The 21,145-nt window shown below is 33.2% G+C and overlaps 1 protein-coding gene across 5 annotated transcripts in view; it reads left to right on the top strand.

Annotated features, from left to right (window-relative positions):
• Positions 1 to 21,145, top strand: part of Mtf2 (metal response element binding transcription factor 2) — a 61,255-nt gene that overhangs the window by 33,807 nt on the left and 6,303 nt on the right. For 3 of the 5 annotated variants that reach the window (XM_046461957.2, XM_058585274.1, XM_058585277.1), the window contains 8 exons: positions 3,430 to 3,525; positions 3,760 to 3,860; positions 4,239 to 4,387; positions 7,885 to 7,980; positions 8,945 to 9,013; positions 9,826 to 9,949; positions 16,958 to 17,025; positions 18,762 to 18,932. In XM_046461957.2, coding sequence (XP_046317913.1) covers positions 3,430 to 3,525; positions 3,760 to 3,860; positions 4,239 to 4,387; positions 7,885 to 7,980; positions 8,945 to 9,013; positions 9,826 to 9,949; positions 16,958 to 17,025; positions 18,762 to 18,932 — 874 coding nt within the window. Of the gene's footprint in view, positions 1 to 26; positions 2,009 to 3,429; positions 3,526 to 3,759; positions 3,861 to 4,238; positions 4,388 to 7,884; positions 7,981 to 8,944; positions 9,014 to 9,825; positions 9,950 to 16,957; positions 17,026 to 18,761; positions 18,933 to 21,145 lie in introns of those variants that run through there. The other 2 variants (XM_058585282.1, XM_046461966.2) reach the window with 2 other exon arrangements.

Here is a 21,145-nt window from a genome sequence, read left to right on the forward strand (position 1 = left end):
CTCTTGAACATGTTTTATACTGAAATATGATTTTCTTCAACCTGACATTTTCTTTTGAATGTATTGTTTTATGATAATTCAGTATCACATTTGAGGAGAGTTTAAAAAGTACCCTACAAACAGAATTATTCCTTTTTCCTTACTTTGTAAATAAAGATGGGTTTCTCCATAGTGGGACTGGAGCATGTTATATTGCTTCCTGTTCCTCTTCCTTTTGCTATGTATCCCTTTCAACTTTTTGGTCTTTTGGAGGTTTTTGCAGGTTTATGATAAGTCTGTCTTTTTGTTCCCTCCTTTTCTCCTTTCCTTTAAAAAGTAGCAGAAAGAAAAAGTAAACCAGTTACATAGAGGAAGAAAGTTGTGAAAATTGAAGGATCCTGTCTAATACGAGTCCCACCTTGTATATCAGATTAGTGATCTGTGGTTGATTTTTCTTCACTGGCTCCTTATACTACCCCCTAGAATTACAAAGGATTGCTCCTTGACCATATAACTCTTTGTTGCACCTAGAAACTTATTACTATAGAATGCAAATACAAAGTGAACTTGAAAATCATATGACAGCTCAGCAGGAAATAGTTTTAGTAGTTTTCTTTCTTGTAAGAATCCTATAAGTTATTTATTTATGTTTGTGTGTATATCTCTAAAATAATATATGTATATAATGTGTATATATGTATTTTACACATATAACAATACATTAATTTTATCTAGCAATATACTTTTTTTTTTTAAAAAGAAGATTCAGTCTTTCTTTTTTTCTTTTCTTTTTTTTTTAAAATATCTTTTGTTTCATTTGTTTATTTTTATGTGGTACTTGGGACCGAACCCAGGGCCTCACGCATGTGAGGCAAATGCTCTACCACTGAGCTATAACCCCAGCCCATAGCAATATACTTTTTATTTTCAATTTTTTTTTTAGTTGTAGATGGACACATTATATTTATTTTTATGCAGTGCCAAGATTAAACCCAGTGCCTCACATGTGCGAGGCAAGCACTCTACCACTGAGCTACAACCCCAGCCCTAGAAATATACTTCTTAAAAGTTTACACAGGGGCTGTGATTGTGGCTCAGCGGTAGAGCACTCACCTAACACGGGCAGGAGCCGGGTTCGATTCTCAGCACCACATAAAACTAAGGGCATTGTGTTGTGTCCATCTACACCTAAAAAATAAATATTAAAAAAAAAAGTTTACATAAATAAGGAAAAATGTGATCCTGTTAGTAAAGAAATGTGTGCCATAAGAGGGAGATATGTGTGATGTTAAGACTGTTACATAATTTCAAAAAGGTATTTAAACACCTATGCTATTTTTTGTTTCTTTGAAATGATATACTCCTGCAATGCTGGTGACAGTATAAATTTCTGTTTCAGTTATTTAACAGTTGCATTAAATGCATAAAAATTTTGTACTCTGATCTGTCCAACAAGACTCTCTTCTAGAACTGCTAGAAGTTTTTTCATAAGAAATAATTTAAAAGAAAAAAGCTAGAGGAAAAATGTTCACTGTAGCATATTTTAAACAAACAAAAAAAAATCTTGTATTTCTAAAATGCAAAGACCAAGACTACAGTAATCAGTTAGATTTTTCTAGTAGAGGACCACTAAGCTCTATGGGAAGATTCTTGTACACTTGATGGTAAAAACAACAACAACAACAACAAAACAACATGTACTTGAACTTCACAAGTAAAGTACTCCCAGGTTCCTCAGGAATGTTTTCTGAGGTAAATGTATATCGTTTATCGGATCAGCACCCCTTTTACTGAAGACCTGCCTTCCCTCTCACTCTTATAGTGGGAATCAACTCAGGCACCTACTCCAGGCAGGGGCTATCATTCCCTTTCCAGGGAGTTGCAGATTTGGGCTGAGAGGTCCCAGGCTGTCTGATTACTTTCCTGACTGGAGCCATAAACCCAGGAGCTATGGGAGGCCAGGTCCTACCAAGCATACCAAGTAAACAGAGTTGAGGAGAGACGACAGGAGACCAAAACAGACAAACAAGTAAGCAAAAATACAAAAACCAGACAAAACAATAATTACTAACCTATGTGGCCAACAGTAGAAGTGTAATGAAGTAAATTTGGTTCTTTCCACTAGATGCAATATAATGCAGTTATTAAAAGTCATAATTTTGAAAACTGGCTGTGTGAAAATGCTTTTGATAGAAGAACTATTACATAGTATTAGTGAAAGGAAGTACCTTGTGGTGGGGAGAATAGGAATTCTGTCTTATGAATTTGGATCCTAGTCTTGATACTTTATAATTGAGGGTCTTTTGGTTATTGTATATGTCTGATCTTCACTTTTTCTCTAGGAGTAGGATATTTATCTAATAAGTTAGCTTTAGAATTAAATAAAACGTGAATAGTCTAACAATACTTGACCCATAGCACAAAATGATGAATATTATTGTTGTATGCAAGTAAACTGTGTGTTATTATTTTGATTGTATTAAAATAGGCATGAAGAGAATATTAGAAATGGTAATTAGCACGTGCTGGTGTGATAAAATTATATTCTAAATTTTTTGATTTGTCTTTTTTGTTTAAGAATAAAAATGCTCAAGGAAAAAATGATTTTTTATTTAGATGAGAAGTGTAGTTGATAGCTGAGTGAATTGGTCCACATCTGTAATCCTAGGGATTCAGTAGGCTGAAGCAGGAGGATAGCAATTTCAGCCTTGGCAATTTAATGAGGGCCTAAGCAGCTTAGGGAGAGCCTGTTTCAAAATTAAAAAGGCTGGGGATGGTAGCCCAGTGATAAAGTGCCCCCAGTTTTAATCCCCAGTACCAGAAAATAAATAAGAACACACACACACACACACACACACACGAACACGAGAATGATAAGTAGAACTCCAGCATTTTTTACAGTGGTGTACATTATTGGGTACTTTATTGTTAGGGTACATTATTGTTCAGCATAGTTCCAGATTTCAGAGATGAAATAATTGGTGTCCAGTCTTTTTTATAAATTAGTAAATCAAAAGAAATATTCTGAATCCATAGAGAAAGGAGATTATTTACATATTTTCCTTGCCCTTTTCCTTTAGTCTCATGATATTAGTGATGTAGGATGAATGAATGCGTGCCCTTAAACCTCCCTCAACCCCCTAACCCTACCCCCAGAAGTAGGAATATCAGAAATGAATAATTGAGATGCTGCCTGAGAACAATGTAAATTGTGCCCTCTGCCAAAAAGCAGACTGAAGTGTGAATGTACACAGGTATCTTAAGTTAAAGGTGGAAAGAACACAGAGACACTAGAAATATCATTTTGAGAGATAGCATTTTGTCTTGTGAAACATTTTGATCTAATTATCAAATACTGCCCATGTGGGCTACCTACTGAGTCATAAAAATAGTTTTATGTGGAATTCTTTTGTGACCCCCTGCTTTTTATGTATGTTTTAAATATTTCAGGAGCCACTGGAAGTGGGGAAATGGTCTGTACAATATGTCAAGAAGAGTATTCAGAAGCTCCTAATGAAATGGTTATATGTGATAAATGTGGCCAAGGTAAACATTGATTTCTTTTAGTCTTGTGGAAATATTTAGTTATATACTGAATACCTGTGTTGAAGATGAATGACTAAAAAATACATTTGTAATTTGAAGCTATTATCCTAAGTTATATTCATCAATTGTAAATATTTTAATGCAGGAAACGGTACTAAAATGCCTTCTTGAAAATGTGTTTTGCATTATTTATTAATAAAATAGAATTTGCTTTATGCTCTTTTTGATATTAAGGGTACCATCAGTTGTGTCATACACCTCATATTGATTCCAGTGTGATTGATTCAGATGAAAAATGGCTCTGTCGACAATGTGTTTTTGCAACAACAACAAAGGTATCTTTTAAGTGTCTTGGGCTAAAGCCCTAACTGGTATTTTTAAAGTGCTATCAATATAATAATTATTTACATCAAAAGTTTATTTGAATGGTATGAACAATTGTTGTTTGCCAGAAAAATCGACGTTTATTGTTTGATTAATTATGCTTAAGTGACTTGAAGTTATTCTTCATTTCATGACAGTGGAATGGGAATTGGGGCAGTAATTTGAAAGAAGACAGAAAATGGAGATTATAAATCAGTTTGTGATATTAGAAATTTAGAACGGAATTTTTTTTTTTTTTTAGCAGTCTCAGGCATTTTAAAATTATAGAACTGTGTTTAAAATTTTAACCTTTACTCTTTCAAATGATTTTTTTTCCCTCTAATATGTAGAGGGGTGGTGCACTTAAAAAAGGACCAAATGCCAAAGCATTGCAAGTCATGAAGCAGACATTACCCTATAGTGTGGCAGACCTTGAATGGGATGCAGGTCATAAAACCAATGTGCAGCAGTGTTACTGCTATTGTGGAGGTCCTGGAGAGTAAGTAAATACAGTTACTTAATGTCCTTTAAGTAATTTTCATTTGCTTACATTGTCTTATTTTTCTTACTGATTGGTAAGATTAGTAGTGAATTGCAGATGCTTGAAAGTATCACTAAAGACAGCTAGGGGAAGAAAATTCACCATTATTTCACCAAAAAATTCTCATCTAGGTTTCAGTCATATTCATGTATTTTAAAAAATCTTACTATAAGGCTATTCTGGCATTTTAAAAAAAAATATTTATTTTTTAGGTGTAGATGCACACAACACAATTCCTTTATTTTTATGTGGTGCTGAGGATCGAACCTGGGTCCTGCCTGTGCTAGGCAAGCGCTCTACCGCTGAGCCACAATCCCAGCCCCTATTCTGGCATTTTAAAATGAGTTATATATATTTATGTATCTTATAAAAATAAACTGTAGAGGGGAAAAAATATATACTGTAGGGGTCCACTGTCAGGTCTGAAAATTTTTAGTTTTATTGGATTTCACATTTAATATGATTGACCATTTAGAAATTGTTATATTTGATACTGTTATTTGAGAGCATAAGAGACAGATGTTGGTTTAAACTACAAAACAAAGATGAGACTTTTTCATAGATTGATTAGAGGGCATACCTTACTATTCTTTCCTAAATATTCCATTTCTTATGAATACAGGATATCATTTGCCAGAGGAAAATACCATGTAGTTTTTCTAAGTTTTAACTGAAAAAATATGCCATCCAGGTACTAGAGAGGCTGTATTTGTTTCTGACCCCCAGGTGCTTTGACAGCCACCTTATCATTGATTATTAACTAGATTATAAAGAAGAAATCACTTGAAGTTGACCATTGTAGTTAATTATATATATCCATAATTAGAGGCTATAATTTTATTCATCTTTATTATTAAATTTTGCTATATCAGCCTGGTATGGTAGTGCACACCTGTAATCCTAGCTATTTGGAAGACTGAGGCAAGAGCGTCACAAATTCAAGGCCAGCTTTGGCAAGGGCTGGGAGTACAGCTCAGTGATAAAGTGCCTCTGGGTTCCATCCCCAGTACTGGGGGCGCGGGTGGTGGTGGTGGTGGTAATTACATCTACAAACCAACATTCTACTTTCTAGAAAATTTGCCTTTAATTTCTGGTCCATGGTCCTCAGTTCTGCCTTTCAAACTAAACATTTTATCTGTTATATGGGGTAGGTCTTAAAAATGTTGCAAGTCAATGGCATATATCTATAATCCACTGAACTGAGGAGCCTAAGGTGGAAGATTGAAAGTTCCAGACCAGCCTTGGCATTTCAGACTTTGTCTCAAAGAATGAAGGTCTGGGAATTTAGTACAGTTGTAGAGTACCCCTGGGTTCAATCTCCAGTACCCCCGGTTTAAAAAAGTGTATTTTATGCCAGAAATTTTATTTCCTACTTCTATGACCTATGTAGCAATAATGTTATCTTCTCCAGACTAAAACTCCACTGCCAGCAAACAGTCTTTATGATATAATTTCCAAACTCTGTTTCTCTCCAGTGTTTGAAAGTTATTCTTAAAATACTGTGCCATGATTGGGAAAAAGGTAGTGTTTCCAGAAGTAGTCTGGTAGAATATAATGATTTAACGGGCTATTTAGAATCTCAGGCATGATGCTTCTCTTGTTGCATCATACAAGAAATTTTATTACCTCTTTTAGACATTCAGTAGATATTCTCTAGGTTCATGTAGGTGGTCAACTAATAATTTTAGCAGCTTTTGGGGCGCGGGCGCTATTGGGTATTGAACCCAGGGGCACTTTAGCAGTGAGCCACATCCCCAGCCAATTTTTATTTTTTATTTTGAGACAGGTCTCACTAAGTTGCTGAGAGCCTTGCTGAGTTGCTGAGGCTGGTGCTGAACTTGTGATCCTTCTGTCTCAGCATCCCAAGTTGCTGGGATGACAGGCATGCACTGCCACCATGAGGTGTTCAGTGATGAAAATGAATATATAAATGAATGAATTTTTAGTTCTTTATTCTAATTCATCTCTGATCTTGTGGAATATTAACTTTGTGATTTAACACTTCTGTAAGATTTCTCAGCTTTTGGTCATCTGCAAGTTTAAAAAGCGTTTGTCTAGTTTTAAAAAACCAGTTACATATAAAAGAGAAACAGTGAACAGGTTTATCTTTTTTCCTTTACTCATTTAATTCTAGCATTTTGTTTACCTATTTTATGAGGTAGATTGTTCATTATCTTTAAACATTAAAAGAATAGGAAATGTGCCTGATATTAGTAACTATGTTAGTTTCACCATCTAGTAGAATGCATGGATTGTAGTTAGTATTCATAAGTCATTTGATAATTGGCTCACTTTACAGGCTTCTTAACCTTTGCCTATGTATGGCTTACAATTAGTGTGGGACTCATTTGTTGGAAGAAAAGATGTTATTTGGAAGTAATATCTTATTTTCATAAAGGGTTTCATGGTGTAAAACCATATACTAATTAAAAAGAGAATATATCCTTCTTAGATGAAGATTCAGTTGTAGTATCTTCGGCTATTTGAAATAGATCTGTAGGTCTGTATTCTGAATCAGTACTAAACCTGTGACAAAACTTTTATACTTTGATATAGTCTTAGGTTAGATGTCTTTGTTTTATTTAAATTACTTAAATTGCTAATAAATTCTTTTCATTATAATAGAAACACAGTAAAGATATAAAATGGAATGTTCATACTGCCTATGGCCATTTGATATTTTGGGCAAACAATAGTACCTCTTAATATGACCTCTCCTAAGGTATAGAGAATTGATGTGAAAAAAGTTTTAGGCTTCTGGCCAGGCATTTGGGCCAGCCTGGGGATTGGGGTGGAGAGGGTGGGGGATGTTGCTCAGTGGTATAGCACATTCTTAGCACATGCATGGCTGTGGGTTCTATCTTCAGCACTACGAAGGAAAGAAGGATGGATCACGTGCCTGTGCTTTGAGAGAAATCCTATACTAGTGTAGAAGCTGGGCATTGTTGACTAGAAGTAGATCTGTTTTTCAAGAGAAGAGGTATGAAGTGTGTTCAACATTACAAACCTTTTTGGGAAAGAAAAAAAAATTGCACTTTAGAAAAACGTAATGCTAGGGGTTGGGATTATGGCTCAGTGGTGGAGCGCTCGCCTAGCACATGTGAGGCCCTGGGTTTGATCCTCAGAACCACAAAAATAAATAAATAAATAACATAAAGGTATTGTGTCCAACTACAACTAAAAAATACATATTTAAAAAAAAAGAAAAACGTAATGCTGGGCTGGGGATATAGCTCAGTTGGTAGAGTGCTTCCCTCACATGCACAAAGGCCTGGGTTCAATCCCCAGCACCATCAAAAAAAGAAAAAAAAAAAAAAAAAAGAAAAAGAAAAACAATGCTTTAATCATAATTGTAGTTTGCATATTATGCTACTTTGTTGTTTTAATAAACAATGAAGTTTTTCCCTCATCAAAAAGTAGTAATTTTAGTCTTAACTTTTTTTTTATTTTAATAGCTGGTATTTAAAGATGCTACAGTGCTGCAAATGTAAGCAGTGGTTTCATGAGGCTTGTGTGCAATGCCTTCAAAAGCCAATGCTATTTGGAGATAGGTAAGAAGAACATTTCAATCTTACTAATTAATTTTATTTTTGTGACTTCTTCATTGTATTTATTTTACAGTTTGTAATTTCTAAAAAACATTTTGACAGTGATTTGTAAAGAGGTCACTTCAGGGAAAATACTGAATAATATGCTTTAAATACACATGATTTTTGTGCTTTTGGATATTATTCCAGAAAACTTTTAAGTAGTGTCAGTGATTGCATTTACTTCTGTTGCCTCCATAGTACCCTAACCTATTATCATTGGTACCTTCCTTTAAAATACTTAGAAAGGATCATATGACAGAGAATTGGAGAAGGCCACAGACACAATTTTTTATTTTTTATTCATTTTATTTTTTTCTATGTTTTTTTTTTGACCATACAATTTATTTTTTTAGTCATACATGATAGCAGAATGTATTTTGACATATAATACATACATGGAATGTACATACATCAATCATATCACAGACACAATTTATACCTTAAAGAATTTCTAAAAGCAGATACTTTCTATATTGAGTATTATGTGGAAGAACAGAGTGAGTTCTAGGAGGTAAAATTAAAGATAGAGCACTAAATTTGGGTTTCAACCTTGGCTTATGCAGCTATTACCATCTTTTTGACTTTAAGAAGGTCAGCATGTCTCCTTTGGGCATATCTTACTAGGTTATTTTGAGCATTGGATGGTACAATGTATATAGGGGCAGCCACCAAGTTCCTAACACACACAAGCATTAGTAAATTATGGTACATATGAATCTTTGGGAATGTCAAAGGACTCTAATAGTTAGAGTCCTTCTCCCTAACTACTTTGTTATTTGAAAAGAAATTCCTTAAATCTTAGCCTCATTATTGAAATTACCTTTTGTTTTGGGTGTGAGTCCTTACATTCACTGTAGGATCTTCATTTGCTGACTATTTGCCTGTATTTATATCCTTGATGACATAATAAAATTTTTTTCCTTAGGTTTTATACATTTATTTGCTCTGTCTGCAGTTCTGGACCAGAATACCTCAAACGTCTACCATTACAGTGGTAAGAATGGATATTTCTGTTAAGAAAAAAGGAGCTATATTATTAGATCTCCAAGATGAAAGTTCTGTGTCTGTGTACTTGCTTAAATAAAACTTTGTTCCTTATACCTGGCTTTATTTCTTTTATTTATCTTTAAGCCATCTTCACTAATTATTATCCACTTTTATTGCTAAATTAATAAGGCTGTTTGTTGTAGAATGGCATAAATGTAGTTTTCAAACGTATTTTAAATCTTATTCATAGTTCCAGTTCATTTGTGCCTTTAGAATAGCATATAGTAGAAGATACGTAGGTTAAACAAACATGAGTTTCTCTACAGTAATTCTATACAGAATGTGTGGTGTGATTAGTTTTATAGATTTAGTAATAAAATACTTAAAATAAGTATTTATAAGTATTTTTATTATCTTTTACATAATTTAGGAACAGATAGAATTTAACTCATGAATTAGATAAAGTAAAGCCTGATAAAGTATGGTCTGTTCTATAGTTTCTATGTAGTATTAAAAATACAAAAATCTTGATTGTAAATTATTTTCTCCTAAATTCAGATCCTCTTTGAATGCATTTTAAGAAGTAATTCAGGTATCTTTTAGTTTATAATTACTATTCATAATAAGTTAATATTTTGCTAATGTTTTCCAGCTTTTTCATATGTAATGATTTATTGTATTATGAATATGACTTAGGACATTGACCCTCTATCCATCTGAATAATTTACTTTGGATTAATTACTGATTTTGTAAAGAAACTAATTTTTTAATAACCAAAAACCTTGTTTTTGTATATTTTGATTATTTTTTGATTCCAGGGTAGATATAGCACACCTATGCCTTTACAACCTAAGTGTTATTCACAAGAAGAAATACTTTGATTCTGAACTTGAGCTTATGACATACATTAATGAAAACTGGGATAGATTGCACCCTGGAGAGGTAGGTGACCTTAGAGCTAACTTCATTAGCTACTTGATGTTTTTTCTGTTTTGTTTTGTTATTGTTTAAAACAACAACAACAACAACAATCTAAGAAACAAGTCATACGACCAAAGTAGAATTTTTATTTTTAGTTCTGGGGAGGAATAAATTTGATAGGGATATCAGGACCAGCTTTCTCATCCTTCTATGTTTATTTATTGCCTGTTGACTCTGGAAAATTATAGATGGAGGAAGTAAATTATTTGATTCTTCTGTATTCTAAAGTGAGAATCATTATAAAGATAGAAGGGTGGGAGAAATTCTTTGTATTGGGTGTCTCACTCATGGTTTCACCTCCTTTTCTTCTAAGAGATGTAAGCAGCTTTCTTCTTTCCTTTCTTGTTGGTACTCATATATTTCTGACTTCCAGGAATGGTGAGATCAGATAACAGGATTAGAATGATGAGTTATAGAGTGAAGCTGCCTGAGTTGGAGATTGTCCCTCCTCATTCTGAAAATCTTGTTTTGCTTCTCATTTGTGAAGCATAATTATTTACACTGGCTTTACAAAGAATTTTTCTAAAAAAAACAAACAAAGGAATATAAAGTAGTGCATGTTCATTGAAAAAGATTTTGGAACTATAGACTAGCACAAAGAGGGAAGAAATTAGAAAAATTTACCTTATTTTTAGCATTTATTTAGATTTATTAAAATACATATTATTAACTACTCTTGGTTGAAAACTAAAAAATTTGTTTCATAATATATAGAATCAGATGTACATTTTAATTATGCATACTTTGAGATAAAAATTGTAAGTTGATTTGGAATTTAGGGAGAATTTCTTCTATTAGTTTTAGGTAAGTGAAAGTTTATAAAACTCATATACATGGTATTTGGGGTTTTTGAGGTTTTGGGGGCCATTAGAGCATAATTTACATTTATTTAGTTGGTATATTAGCTACATAAAATAAAACAAATAACAGTACTTAAGTATTAAAATATAGGATTACTGAAATTCTATTGATAGAATGATAGAACGGTTTCAAGTGTTAGATAATTTTTAATGAAGTTTGAATGTTGTGATTTATAAATTTGAATTTCAATAAACTGACTAGTTTAATGAGAGAAAAAAAAAGTAAGGCACTAATAGTAACTATAGTGTTCTTTATAGTCATCTTAATATTTAGTGCTCCAATGCATTCATTTTAAAATTCTTCCTTTCTAGGCATGATACTTTCAGTGCTTCATATACAGATACATCTGTATACCTGGTGTGCCATCTTCAATTAAATTTTCTGATCCACAGTAAAATTTTACTTTAGCAAGTAAATGTTTTTATTATCTATAGCCTATATAGTAGTGTCTTAGAAAAAGAAGGGCTGGGGATGTAGCCCAGTGATAGAACACTTTCCTTAGCATGAGATTGAAGATTCAAGCCCCAGTGTTGTCAGGGAAAAAAAGAAAAATAAAGGAGAAAAAAGTAAATTTAACTTAAAAAAAAAAAAATATATATATATATATATATATATATATATAAAAATTGTAGTTGGATACAATATCTTTAATTAATTAATTAATTAATTTTTATGTGGTTCCAAAGATCAAGGCTAAGGCCTCGCCTTCTACAGGCTAGTGCTTTACTGCTGAGCCACAACTCCAGTCCCAGATTTAACTTTTCAAAGAATGGTTGCCACTTAAGGACTTTAATCATTCCTCACTGCTTTCTTGGAGTTAAAATAAGAAAATACTTTTTAGTTGAGTTGTCTCATCAACAGACTAATTATTGATAATTGACATTCAGGTTTTTAATTCTCAGTCTTTTACATTTTTTTATTGTAATTACAACTAGATTTTAGGGTGATATTTTAGTAATGAAATTATAAATTTTTTGCTTATCTATGTTTTTCAGTGTTTCATTTAGTTTACTTTTAAATATGAAACAAAGATGGACTTATTTGAATAAGAAGACCTTGTTTCATTGGAATTGAATTGCAAATTGAATTTTGTTACTGATCTAACTTAAGGTTTATCAAAATTTTTTCCATAAAATTCCATGAACTATTTTCAAGACATAGGAAATAGTATATACTAAATGTAATATTTTGTAATTTAGTACCTTGGAGTTTTCAAGAGTCATTTTGAACATCAATTTTTATTATACATAGTATAGATTATATTGCTTTAGAAGTTTCTCTTCAAAAATGAGATAAAATACAGCAGAAGTGTTATGATTTCTATTCTCTCTTAAATGTGGAGTTTCCTCCCTTTGCTTAGATGAAAGAAAGACATCTTGTGATAATGTTAAAAAGTTAGATTATGGGCTGGGGTTGTGGCTCAGCGATAAGAGCACTTGCCTAGCATGTGTGAGGCACTGGGTTCAATTCTCAGCATCTCATATGAATAAATAAAATAAAGGTCCATCAACAGTTTTAAAAAATGCTAAAAAAAAAAAAAAAAGAATCAAGCTTATTGACATTCATATGGTAAAGTTTATTAAAAAAAAATTACTTTTGTGACATTTTGGCTAGGAATGTACATTTTGTCCCTAATCACAGAGAGGAACCGAATCCATATTTACCATTGCTGAGCTTTGAATTCAAACCTAATTTAATATATAATGACACTAGATGAACTATAATGGTATTTGTTATTTATATAACATACCTCTGTAATTACTTGCTGTAATTTTATATTGAATTGGTTGTATTCTGTTTAGTGTATTGTGCTTTCTTCTTCTTTTATTTATTTATTTATTTTTTTGGATTGTCATTGTCATGAAGGAAATACTGTATTCTTGTCTATTTATTTTTTGTGATACTGGGCATTGAATGGAAGGCCTTGTACATGCTAAATAAGCACTCTACCACTGAACAACATCCCCAGCCCCTCTTTTATATTAAAGGCTATTTTTAGAGGAGATTTAGGTTCACAGCAAAATTGAGAGGAGGGTACACTCCTCCACTTCTCCTACATATAACATTGCCTCCTTCATTGCCAGTATCCCCCACCAAAGTAGTACATTAGTTGAAATTGATGAACCTGCATTGACACATTATTATCACTCAAAGCTGTGACTTCTTTTAATTTAAAAAAAAAAAAAGTTTCGAAGTTAAACTTGTTTGTAGGTAATCCTTTCATATTGAAAGGCGTATTTGACTCTCATGTATCATATCTTTTCTGTTGTTAGTTTTATAGGGTTGCTGTGAAGGGAAGCAAAAAACTTTTAAAACCATGTTAGAAGATAGTGATATTTTAATATCATATTTCCTTATGTAGTTTTTTTAAAAATATCTTTATTTTTTAAATTTATTTTTATGTGGTGCCGAGGATCGAACCCAGTGCTTCACATGTGTGAGGCAAGCGCTCCACTGCTGTGCCAAAAACCCCAGCCCCAATCCTTACATAGTTTTTGTACATCTTTGAGATTTGGTTTTTTAATGATTATCATATAGACTGAGTGTAGTAATGTAAGTAGCTACAGTATTTTGAAATGTTTTCTTTTTAATGTAAAAATCTACCATTTGAGACCACAATAAGGATTTCTTATTTAAAATGAAGTGTCACTGTTGTATTAGATTGCTTTGAGGAGTTTAAAAGGAGATGGGAAGTGTGTGCCTGGGATTGAACTCAGGGGCATTTGACCACTGAGTCACACTCCCAGCCCTATTTTGTATTTTACTTAGAGACAGGATCTCACTGAATTGCTTAACACCTTGCCATTGCTAAGACTGGTTTTGAATTCAGGATCCTCCTTCTTCGGTCTCCCAAGCTGCTGGGATTATAGGCATGTGCCACCAAGTCCAGTTTAAAAAGAGATGTTGGTACTTTTTTGGATTTACCTCTTGTCAATTGTATTATTATTATTATTATTATTATTTTGGTGATACTGGGAATTTAACCCAGGAGTGCTCTACCACTGAGACCTACTTCCAGTCCTCCTTCCTTTAATTTTGTTTTTAGTTGTTGAAGGACCTTATTTTATTTACTTGATTATATGTGGTGCTTAAAATTGAACCCAGTGCCGCCTCACACATGCTAGGTAAGCACTCTACCACTGAGCCACCACCCGAGCCCACCTCCAGCCCTTTAAAAATTTTTATTTATTTATTTATTTTTTTAATTTTTATGTGGTGCTGGGGATCGAACCCAGTGCCTCATGTCTTCTATGCAAGTAATCTACCACTGAGCCATAACCCTGGCCCCAATCTTTGATTCTTTAATAACATACTTTACATTAACTGTGGTCTTAAATTTAAAAACCCTAAGGTTGATAGTAGAAAAATACATATGCTGTCTTAAACTTTTGAGGGAGGTAGGGAGAAAAGCATAAATGAAACTCAGTGAAATACCATGGTAGAAATATTTTGCGAGAGAAATGTTTAGTATAATTAAGGTAGTAAAATATTTTAAAGTGAAAAATAACAAGAAATCTGATTAATAGCAATACTTGGGACACAGAATGTTATTTATTAGTATATAAGTTGGAAAATAAACTGTTGGCATGTATAAGCCTAGGTGGTATAGAATTCAGCATTAGTAATGGAGGGTTGTATTTTATTGAAATGAAGAGTTAGTAATAGCATGTAAGTTTGTATAGAAATGTATAAAACTGAAAATAAAAGTATAGTATGAGGTAAGTGTAGAAAGGTTGGAGCAAGAAGATTTCTGTTTTGGAGATATGTTACCAACTTTGATCATATGAATATGATACTTTTCAACTACATTTGATACGATTTATACTATTAAGTTACATTTTTAGTTTGCAAAGCACACAAAGGGAACATCTGGTCCTTATGTGAGTAAAATATATAGTCCTATGCAAAATAATTATTTAGTTCTATAAAACTTTTGAGAAACCATAGGAAATAAGTACCAAAAGAAAAGGGAGTTCTTGTGATTTTCAAAAAATAAGAGGTTTTCAACAACTAGAAACTCAGTTTTGTTGTTGATTCTTAACAAAATTGCATATATCAGATATATGACTTGTGAAGATTTAAAAAAAGCAATAAAAAAACCCCTATTAGAATAAAGTGTGTTAAATACCCTAGTTTCTTTGTTGATATGATTAGGAATATTTGTCAAATTCTGTGGGCATGGCATAGACGTAGTATAACGTGATCTTAGATAAGATTTTGAAATGTGAACTAATTAAAGTGGAAATTAATGGGCAACTTGTTGAAAAACAGTAACAAAATCAATGACTTAGATATTCTTGAGGAAGACTGTAATGGAAGGCCATAGGGATTCTCTGTTTGTACCCTCAATTCAAGAAAGGTGTCAGAATCCAGAGAAAAGATCCTCTGGAATAATTAGAGTTAAAAACAAAAATTAACAGTTATAAAGTACTGTTTTTAGGCATAAACACAAACAGTACAGAGGATACTTGATAGTAGTTCCAATTTGATCTTAGATTTGTGGTGGTGAGTGGGGAACAGGAAGAAGATAAAAACTTTACCCTAATCCAATACTTAGGCATGATAACTGATTTCAAATATTTGAACGGCTGTCTTGCTAAAGAGGGAATAGAAAACTTCAAGGGAGATTTTGCTTACATATGGAATAGACTTCATTAGTAGGTGTATCAGCCTTTCTCTGCCTACCTGCCTGCCTTCCTCACCCCCTACCCCTGTAATTTTCTCTCCTGTCTTTCTTCCTTTCCTCCCTCTCTTTTGTGGTACTGGGGATTAAACTTGAGCCTTGCACCTGCAAGTGCTCTACCATTGAACTGGACCCCTAACCCTGTGTATCAGCTTTTATCAATGGTAATAATAAAGCTAAGATTGAATGACTAGCTCTCTTATAAAAAGAGATTGCACTTTTGGTGGGAGGCTGAATTAGATCTAGAGTTTAAGCTTTATAAAGTATGATTTTTTTCATTCTTCTGTAAATAGAAATTCTTGGGCTGGGGGTATAGCTTAGTGGTAGAGCACATGCTTAGTATGTGTGTGGGCCTGGATTCAATTTTCAGCACTGAAAACAGAAGAAATTTTCTATTATTGGACATCTCATAAATTACAGTAGGAGGAGATGGTATGATGATCTGAGCTTGTTCATGTATTTTTTTGTTTTTAGCATCAATCAGAGTGGCACATAGTGGGATTTCAGTCAGTGTTGGAAGAATGGACTTGAAAGTCATTTGGGTTGAGGCTTTAGCTCTCTCCCTAACTAGCCAAGGGAATTTGAACAGTTCTTTTAACCTTTATATTTATTAACTCATCTGTTAAAGAGTTGGAATAGATAGTTTTTAAGTCTCCAGTATTATTTTAGGCAGATTTATTTGCTCTTTCATTTAAAACAATTCTAAGGTTTGATAGTCAGCTGGTAAAGTTGGCTATAGTTTAAATGCCAACTGTGATACTTTGTTTATAACTTAACATTTTTTTGTTAATAGGTCCCAGTCTTTAAACTTTGAAGAAGAGGTGGAAAAGTCTCTGGGGAAAATTGTTATTGGAACAATATAGAATATTTTATAGAATTGGATATTTAGTTAAAATGGTTTATGATGAAAAATTGCTAAGCATTTAGGGCCATTTAAAGTCTATAATTGTTATGAAACACTGCCCCCCATTTCACATTTTTTTCTACTTATGATCATATTGGAGGTATTGGGAAATGAAGTGTTTCTCATTACTTTTTAGACCCCTTTATATTATGTTATATATTAAAATAATTCTAATGTATTTCCCCCCCAGGTTATAGAATTTTAAAAATTGAGTGATAACTAATACCAAGGTCCCATTTTTATTAGTGTTCATAGTTTTCAGTTCTTTCACAGACATCATTTTATCCATATAATGAACTAATAATTAAACTCTACTTTTTGTAGTTGAGAAAATAAGCCTGGAGAGACTAAATGACCCTGAGTAGATCACATAGTCAGTGAGCACCTGGAATTAGAATTTAGGTCTTCAGACTACTAGTCAATGTACTTTTCCTCTTCTTCATATTGCCTCTATCTAGTACCTGTATATTACTAACTGATGAAATTGTAGTGCGTTAAATTGTTTCTTGATACTTCACAGCTGGCAGACACACCAAAATCTGAAAGATATGAGCATGTTCTGGAGGCATTAAATGATTACAAGACCATGTAAGTTGATTTGTTTTATGTAACCCTATGAGGGAGACAGTTAGTAAGTATAAGGAATTATGGCGTTGTTTAAGAATTGTGGGATTGGTATCTAGAATACCATTTAAAACTTTTGATGTCCTAAATCTCTTTTGGTCAGAGTAAAGTAGAAATTCCTGAGGGTTGGAGAAGGAAGAGTAAGCCTTCTTTTGGGAATGGTAGGAGGGAGGCATATCAGTATCTTCCAGGGGGGGGGGAATTTGGTCCATTCTGTTGAAAAAGCATATTCAGTAGTAGCTTACTTCTACAGTGCAGTCTACTGCAAGTAAAATAAAATCTTGCTAGCAGGTAAGAATATGCAAAACATAGGGGAAGATTTTATAGAGAATATAAGGTTTTTAAAGGATTAAGATCTCTGGTTTTAAAATTACTTATAGAAAAGAATATTACTGGTATGAGTGGTCTATAATAATTGACATTATTTGATATATTCTTGTATAGATCACCTTCCTTTTTTAAAAACCAGCATATCTATATTTCCTGAAAATATTTCAAAATGCCATAGGAATTTTATGTGTGCTGACTCAAAACTATTGAATAACATTATAAAATTCTTGTTTCAAACAAGTTGCTGTGTTAAACATGACAGCATCAGAATTGCTTTTTCATAGTTTATATTAGAAAGGTATATATACTAAAGCAAAAAGAAATATACCTGACAGCATTTCCTCATTAAATAATGTTTTAATTTTTAGTGGCTAGAGCTTTAGAGTAGTTGGAAAGACATAAGGGTACCTGAGCAATTATTGTACAGGTAAAAATATTCTGTGGGACAGTGAATTCTGAACTTAGGGTGCCAGAAACACAGCTGTTCTTATTGTGGTTGAAATGGGGGCTTCTCATTCCTGTATTAAAGTGGAAGAACATGCCCAATTGCCAGAGAGAGATTCTTGTAGCCAGGGAGGTTTGAAGTAGTTGAAGGTATTTGGAAATAGGAATCCCAAAGACTAAAGACAAGGGCTAGGGAACATATTTTTCAGAGGCCCAAGTCCACACTCCACTTAAAAAAAAAAATTTTTTTTTTCTCTGCTCTAAGTTTTTCCAACTTCAGATGTGACACTGAATGTCGACACTCCTTTTATTTTGGGCACCTTTAGAATTATCTTTCCCAATGTGGTCACTCATTATTCCTGACCAGATTTCCTCTCTTTGCACATTTATTCTGAAATAGATTTCTTCTTTTCCTAAACACTTAGAGATTTTGTTTTTTCTAGTAGGTGACACTAAAATGTGGAAAAATTTATTGGGACTAAAAAAGATAATATTTTGTGTTCATCTTCCTTGCTTTAGGAACTTACACATACACTTCTCCCCCTTTTTCTTTTTTCTTTGAGTTGCGGTCTCATTATATTGCCCCATCTAGTGTCAAACTCCTATGCTCAAGTGATCCTCCTACCTCAGCTTCCTAAGTACTGGGCCTTAGGCGCGCTCCACCATGCCTGCCCTTCACGCCCTGTTTTTAAAAGTGGACATCTCCTTTTCTCCCTTATAGTCCTATCTTTTCTCCCATGCTATCCTATTGTGGACTGGCTCTGAGGCAGATAGTTATCAAGGAAAGCAAAGGGTAAAAAGGAGTTTTTGTAGTATTGGTGGGCTTTTGTGTCTAAGGACCTTATATCTGAAAGTTAAAAAGTTAGGGTCTGCCATGTATATGTGTTCAGTTTTTAAAATTTTAGTTAATTTTTTTAAAAATTTAGGTTTATGTCTGGGAAAGAAATAAAGAAGAAGAAGCATTTGTTTGGGTTGCGAATTCGTGTTCCTCCTGTGCCACCAAATGTGGCTTTCAAAGCAGAGAAAGAACCTGAAGGAACATCCCATGAATTTAAAATTAAAGGCAGAAAGGCATCCAAACCTATATCTGATTCAAGGTAAAAGTTGATCTGTGGCTTAGTTTTTCTCTTTAGCTTATGTTTTAACTAAAAATGTATGTTATTTAGTTTCATTAGTATATTTGAAAGTACAAGTGGCAGTTACCTTGATTTATTATTTTTTTCCCCTGTCCATAATTTCTTTCTTAGACAAGGTATGAAGAGTTGATACTAGATTTATGTATGTTTGTTTATTTTAGACCTTTGGCCTCAAGGAATAGACCCTGTTGATTTTGCTAGCAAACAGCTTAAATTACTGGCCTGTTCATTTGTTTGTTCATTTATTTTTATTCATTCATTCATTCAGCACATTTACCAAATGCCTGATTATATAAGTGCTGGGAAAACACAACAAGACAGATTTTCCTTCTGCCCTGGTGGGCTTTATATTATATGGGGAAAAAAAGGTAATAACAGTAAAATATTTACTGATCATGCTAGTGCTATTTAAAGAAATTGCACACTATTTTAGACTTTAGTAGGATCAGAAGAAATGGGGTCTTTGTACTTTAAAAGGGAGACTTAAGGAAGGACTATTTAAGACAGTATTAAGGTTTAGGCTTAGTAAGAATGGGGAAGAATAAGAATGATCTAAAAATATGAAGAATAAAGGGAAAAGCACTCTATAACAAGCATAAAGGCCATGAGACATTCTAGGAACTCACAGAAGTCTAGTATGGCATTATCAGGGAGTTGTATTAGATTTTGGGAAGATTGGGTTGGTCTTCGTCTTGTAAGTCTCAAGAAGACTTTGGGTTATTTTCTAAGAACACCGAGGATCCATTTAAGGGATATAAGCAGATTTAATTATCAGAATTTCTTTGGATATGCTTTTGAGAATGCATTGTATAGAGATAAAAACATGGAAGAGAAAATACTTTTGGAGTTGTTTGGGTGAGAAATAGAATAGGTGGTAACAATCAAATGGAGAGAAAAGATTTGAGATCTCTTTTCAAGGCAGAATTGATTGAACTTGCTGTTAATTAAATTCATGAGAGAAAGGGAGGAAATGATTAAATGATTTCTGAATCTAGCTACTCATGGGTGGTGGTGTCTATTAACAGGATATGGAAAAATATTATTTTGGCAAAGTGAATGAAGCACTTTTCTGTTTTATACTCATTGAGTGAAATTCTTATGAAGGACATTTAAATGGTGGTGTGACACTTAGGCAATTAGATATGTGAGTCAAGAGCTTTTAGGAGAGCCCAGGGCAGGTTGTATAAATTTGGAATGTGATTTATAAAGAAAGCCATGAGAATGCATGAAATTATCTAGGAAACAAGTGGAGCAGAGAATGTGACTCAGAATAGTGGCATCATTTATAAATTTGGAGAGGTAAAATAAACAAAAAAGAATGATCAGTGAGTTTGGAGAAAACCAGAAAATTTCAGTGTTATAAAAACTAAAAGAAATAGAGTGTTTCAAGAAAAATTAATATATTAAGCTGTATTGGATGATGGTGAGAGGTGGATTAAGATGAGAGAAAAATGCTTATTGAATAACATTTTGTATCAAAAATAATTTATTTGGAGTAGTAAAGATACAAGCCAGAAATGTTACTGATTTTAGCAGTTCCAAATTTACATGTCAAAACTGGGCTTCTACACATGAGGAACATAAGAAGATTCAGAATAATGATAATAAAGGAAGTGGCGGAAGGAAACTACCTTTAAGAATTCTGAATGACAGTGGAGAAAGTGGAAGGGGTAAATGTCATCAAGGCTCAGACAGTTTTTACTGTGAACTGAAGAAGACAAATGGAATAGCAGCCAAAGAGGGGAGGGATGGGAAATAGTGTGTGTGTGTGTGTGTGTGTGTGTGTGTGTGTATATATATATATATATTTTTTTTTTTTTTTTTAATTGATGGGAGATAATTAGAATCTCTTTCTTTACACTAATAGGAATGATCCAGTGGAGAAGAGGATATTGGTATAGGAGAGAGTGGAACTAATTGAAGATATTGTAGCACCTTTGAGAAAGGGATCTAGAGCATCAATGGGATATGGCTTTGATAGAAGGAGAAACACCTTTCTGTTGAAATGTGGTGAAAAAGAAGATGAGTATAGATAGATACTGGTTGTATTACACATTGGAAAGTTGGAAGATGACTAAAAACAAGTTGGTAGCTTCTGTTTTCTTAGTGGAATATGAAGTAAAAATTATAGATCAGAGTTACACAGAGAGGACAACCTAAAGAGTAAATAAAAT

This window comes from Marmota monax, unplaced genomic scaffold, assembly GCF_021218885.2.
Source record: "Marmota monax isolate L192 unplaced genomic scaffold, Marmota_monax_Labrador192_F-V1.1 WCK01_AAM20220418_F8-fsc00070, whole genome shotgun sequence".
Classification (NCBI taxonomy): domain Eukaryota; kingdom Metazoa; phylum Chordata; class Mammalia; order Rodentia; family Sciuridae; genus Marmota; species Marmota monax.